The sequence below is a fragment of the Haplochromis burtoni genome, unplaced genomic scaffold (assembly GCF_018398535.1).
Source record: "Haplochromis burtoni strain Fernald_Lab_line unplaced genomic scaffold, NCSU_Asbu1 Contig_178, whole genome shotgun sequence".
In the NCBI taxonomy this organism is placed as follows: domain Eukaryota; kingdom Metazoa; phylum Chordata; class Actinopteri; order Cichliformes; family Cichlidae; genus Haplochromis; species Haplochromis burtoni.
The window spans coordinates 592,998-598,218 of NW_024582539.1; the positions used below are offsets into that span (position 1 = coordinate 592,998).

A 5,221-nucleotide genomic window follows, 5' to 3' on the forward strand; every position below is an offset into this window, starting at 1 on the left:
TCTTAAATTTTGTTTGACCCTGATAGTGCATTCATATCCAGCCACAACACAACCTAGGAGTCAAGATGATCCAATATTACTTCATGTGCAACAATAAAACCACTAAAACCACTCTGTTGTTTTGATTTATTCTTGAACGACACAAGTCATTCAAGCTTTCAAGATTTTCAAAAAATGAGAGTAAAGAGTTTAAATCTCCACTATCAGATCAGCTCTTATTTGCAAATCACATATTTTTAAGAAAAACACCAGAACAGATTCTCTGTTCTGCTGAGAGAAATACAGACGTGTTAGGGAAAAAAATTGTTTTGCTTGAAGAGAACCACAGAAACATTAATATTGGACAGTGTTGTGAGAACTAATGGCAACAGGTTGAATGTGAGACTTCAGAATTCCAGCAGGAGGTAATGATAGTAAAATCTGTCCAAAATGACACGTTACTTTGAGGTGAAATCCTACTGGACTCCATAACTCTGGACTCTTTAGCATTTCTGGGGATAGAAGATATGAGGATTTTCAAACAGGTCCCTTGTGCTGCCATTTGCATTTCCTAAAGCAGCCTTTATTTTTAAAAATAAATAACATTATTAGTTTGATCTTCACGCACTCTGTCCGCAACAAAGCCACAAGCTCCTGTCCAAGTCCTGCACCTCAGCAAACCCAGGCCAGCTTGCAGCTCTTGATGGTTTCTAGGTGATTAGGATGCCCCCTGGGGGCCTTCAGCAGGTGTGAATCCCTCTGTCTGCATCTTCTCCTTGTATTTCAGGAAGTCTCTCCTTTTGGTAAAATACTTCACCTGCAGGGGAGAATGAAAAGGAGCAAGAAGCTACTGAAGGCTGACAATCTTGTTGCTGCTTAGGTTCTTTAAAATGTTCTCTAAATGTCTACATTTAACTTCAAGTTTCCAAAATTGTCCAATAAACACTGTCAGCTGCTCATCTGTGACACCGCTATCGACACTATCTGCAACCCTAACTTCAACCATTAATAAAAAAGATGGGACATTTTACCCACTGGGCCGGGCATTTAGCCTCAAATTCGCTCTGGAACCTCTGGCATGATGCAACATTGTCATCATTATCATCCAAACACTTCCAGAGATGATCCCTGGCATCCCAGCAGGTCTTCCTTTCTGCTGAGTTTGGAGCTGTCATCACTGCCCCAAACACAAAGAGAAAATTAATCATCAATAAAACAGAAATTTTAATAGCTAATGACTTAGCACAGGTAAACTGTTAAAATATAACAGTTTCTCTACCACAGAAATCTATTCTAGTCAGGAAAGTCCCCTCATCCATATAACACAACAGTTAATCTAAGCTTTGTATATACAGTTGGGTAAACTTTACCTTCACATATTGTCCAGGTTTTCACAACTTTCTGTGTTCACACTGAAAAAACAGCCTCAAAAAGAACTTGCACATCTTCTAAGCCTGCTTTAATACCAGACTGCAACCTTACACAACAACAGGTGCTGTGGCAAAAAGTCAGACAACAATTAATTTCCAGTATTTGCCAAAAATGACTATATTTCATCTGTTGTAAATGACTGGACTAACTGATTGGATATAATGTGGGTGCAAATACAAAGAGTCATAAAAATACTTGCAAAATAATCATTATTTTTTATATATAACACCTTTATAAATCCTCTTGAATACAGTTTATTTACCAATATAAGCAAACATATTGGGCACTAAAAAAGCAGAGAAATATTAGAAATGACTTTTGTGGCACAACACCGGTAGCTGCCAAACCAACTTCATCTGTATAAACTTAGCTAAACGTCACTCACTGAATAAAAACGCGGAAACCTCTCAGAGCACGTCTCCCTTCAGTCTCCCGCGTTCACTCCATAAAGCCCGACAACCCGCACAGAGCTACTTGTACTCCACAAACGACAGACTTTTGTAACCTGCTCGGGTGTTTGTAGCGTAGAGCAAAGTGAAGGACGCTCACAGAGGTGCTTCCTTGTCGCGCCGTGATGACGTTTGGACGTACCTACTAAAATGTACCAGGTGATGGCGCCATTGTTAAACCAAAGAAGCGCGAGGACGACAGGTTTTGAAGGTTGTTTTTTTTATTTTTATATTAATGTAATATTAAGTAATTCATCCGTTTAATTAAATTGTATTTTTAAACTGTGTTGCTTGTGAGGCAGGTTTTGTCAGGGTGGTATGACATCTCTCTCTCTCTATATATATATTACAGGACGGTATTTCCTAAAGGAAGCAACATGTGAGGGAGTGATTGATAGCAATTTTTCCACTGACAGCATTTATTTTTCTATTCTATCCACTGTAAAACGTTCACATCTTTTTTATATTTTTATTTATTTATTTATTACACTGTCCAAATGGTAATATGTGCCAAATGCAGTGAGGTGTTACAGTGATGTCTGGACAGAAGAAATCATTGGACTAGAAAATCGTTAAAGAGAAGTGGACTCTTTGAAACAGGCCACTTGGGTTTTAGAGCAAACCACAGGACAGAGACGGCTGATGAATTATAAGCGCTGTATTTGACACTCTTGGATCGCTAGATTTTCTTTTTGAGTTGTCTCCAACAGTGGGTTGGCATTTCTAGTTAGGTTTTAAGGTGGTTTTATTCTTATTTGCCAGATAAGTCTTTTAGTATTGTTATTGACAAGTCAGTCCTCAGGGAAGAAAGTACCTCCAGTCTAGTTTTATGAAGCTGCCATGCCAGATAAAACCCACACAGACACAGGGAGAACAGGCAAACCCTGTTGATCGGTTTGGGATTTTTCAAACTGTAGATGATTTCTCTCAATTTCTTTATTTCATTTTTTTTTTATTTTCTTATGCATTTGTAAAGATATGAGGGGAAAAGACTGTCTCATAATGACAAAAAAGAATCCCTCCAAAAAATTCTGTTTCCTGGATCCAGATCCAGATTAACAAATTAAACTTAAACATTTTAAGTGTTAAAGCCATAAGTCTGAGTAATCCTGATAACAAACAGACAGAGTGAGACAACAAAACCTACTTGGCAAAGGTAGGAATGCTGTTAGTTGCAACTTGGTTTGGAATAGTTTAATGTCAGTAAAATTGTGTGTAACACAGGAAACCCCACCTGTGACTGTGGGATATTTTGCTAAAACTTTGAGTCTGTTTGTATGGGAGGTCATGAATTTATTCATACCTCCATATTATCCGTGGAAGCCTCAGCAAACGCTAAGTGAATGTAATGATTTTTTGTGTATGTGTGTGCATGTGTGTCTTAGTGGGAAATGCGTGTTGTTCATTAACTCTCCTTTTTCTTTCCTCCCTCAGCCACTGTGATGGAGAATAGCTCCACTGGTTGCCATGACGCCCAGCAGAAATCCACCCTAGTTGGTGTGTAGACTGAAGGGAATGAAAAACACAAGCACCCCCGATGCAAGGGTGAGAGGCTCACCCTGTTCTGGGGAAAGTAAGTGTTGTGCGTGTCAGAGACAGAACTTCATTCACTATTTATGGCACAAACCATTTACTGACCTCACGTCTGGTGTGTTACTTCCTCTGTTAATGAGGGGTTTTCATTTAAGCTTACTTCATTATACAGATTTCAGCAGGTATAGAGCAGCTCTCTGGAAGTGCGTGGAAAGCCAATAAATAAACGAGGGGCTGTGATATTCAAAAAAGTCTTAAAGTGGCTAAAATTGTCTGCAATTACACTACACTGCTAAAATTGTTCCATTACAGTGTGATGAGTTCATTGATTGGATTTTTGTTGGCACACAAGATGCATATTTCATGCTATCATAGAAACACCAACAACTCATATTGACTCACATTGAACCAGTGCTGTAAGATAAATTCCTAATATCTAAAAAGAGAGCCTGTTTCATGTGGGAGGAATCCTATGCATTTGCCATGAGCTTTATCCCACCAGGCTCTAACCCTCCGCCAAATCTTATGGTAAACATGCTTGTCGGCTTATGTAGCTCCTGTGCAAAAGTAACTCAGCTTAAAAAATGCATCAGGCTCCAAGGCAAGCTGCAAAGTTTTGAAGATGCGTTGTAAATCTCTGAGTGATGAATAATGAGTGTCTCCCTCATGTCTGTAATTTGTGACTCGCAGTTTTGCATCCTTATTTCAGTTGACTGTGGACTTACGATGACTCGTTTCATCTGGGACACACACTTATTAAGAACTAAAGGATTTAAGAATCAAAAGCTGGATTCAGAGATTAGAGCCAAATAGTTCAATAGATTTTATTTGAGAATCAGAGGCAGTTGAGTGCAGCAGAATGGTTCAGGCAGCTGAGATTGCTGGAAGCAAACCATACATGAGGCTCAACCCCTTATCAAACAGGATCCATACAGACCTAATGGACTTATTTTGTCATTTTGGCTATAGAATTAAAGAAATCAATCTCATCTTTCAGGAAATTTCTGACTTTTAGCAAAAATTGTAACAGAATTGCAGTTATTTTAAGAGTGCTTACAAAATGGGCCTGCTGGTGAACCCATGATGAATAAAGGGTTAAATTAGTCTGACTTGCAATTTGAAAGATGGTAGTGGATGAGACAGAGGGTTAATTAAAGAATTAAAAAAGAAAACTAGGTTTAAGTTTAAAATGTTGTTGACAATACCAACAGGGAGCCTGCTTCTGCCAGAGGTTTCTTCCTGTTAAAAGGGAGTTTTTCCTTCCCACTGTCGCCAAAGTGCTTGCTCAGAGGGGACCATATGACTGTTGGGTTTTTCTCTGTATGTATTGTGTAGGGTCTACCATGCAATATAAAGTGGCTTGAGGCAACTGTTGTTGTTATTTGGCGCTGTATATATCAAATTGAATTGAAATTGAATACCATAAGATTTCTGCCGCTTGGTTATATTGAACAATGTGGTGGAGAATTAAGAACCATGTTGTACTGTATACACACTGCAAGAGCTTAATTATTGAATGAGTCTTTGAGCTCTAAACTTCACACGAGTTGAAGTTTAGACTTCACACGGTGAGAAACAGGGAGTGCATGTCACGATCCTGGGTCTTATGACCCAGTGTTTTGAGTTTTAGTTCTTTTAATGTTTATAGTGTATTGATTGATTGATTGAATCTTTATTTTGAACATGTTGAAAAAGTACAACAAAATAGAATTAAAAGAGACAAATGAACAAAGCAAAACAAAAGGAAAACGAGCAACCACAACTCCAAATAAAGTTCATGTTCAAAAAGGAGCAGGAAGAAGCATAAGCTTATTTAATCCCACCCCTTT

General features: G+C 38.4%; 1 protein-coding gene across 2 annotated transcripts; it reads right to left on the bottom strand.

The window, feature by feature from the left end:
* Positions 1-112: 112 nt before the first annotated feature.
* Positions 113-1,980, bottom strand: LOC102300165 (cytochrome c oxidase assembly factor 6 homolog). 2 transcript variants are annotated; one of them, XM_005942910.3, is made up of 3 exons: positions 1,796-1,980; positions 1,011-1,156; positions 113-796 (listed from the first exon to the last, which is right to left on the bottom strand). In XM_005942910.3, coding segments are annotated over exons 1-3 (246 nt in total). In that variant the 5' UTR covers positions 1,797-1,980; the 3' UTR covers positions 113-697. The 2 variants fall into 2 exon arrangements, with proteins under 2 accessions (XP_005942972.1, XP_005942974.1); XM_005942912.3 differs by lacking the exon at positions 1,796-1,980 and adding an exon at positions 1,350-1,785.
* Between the last annotated feature and the right edge of the window lie 3,241 nt (positions 1,981-5,221).

Coding starts and splice junctions, on each gene's coding strand:
- LOC102300165 (XM_005942910.3), bottom strand. Junction 797..1,010: donor CTAAATGCCCGGCCCAGTGG/GTAAAATGTCCC, acceptor TCTCCCCTGCAG/GTGAAGTATTTTACCAAAAG.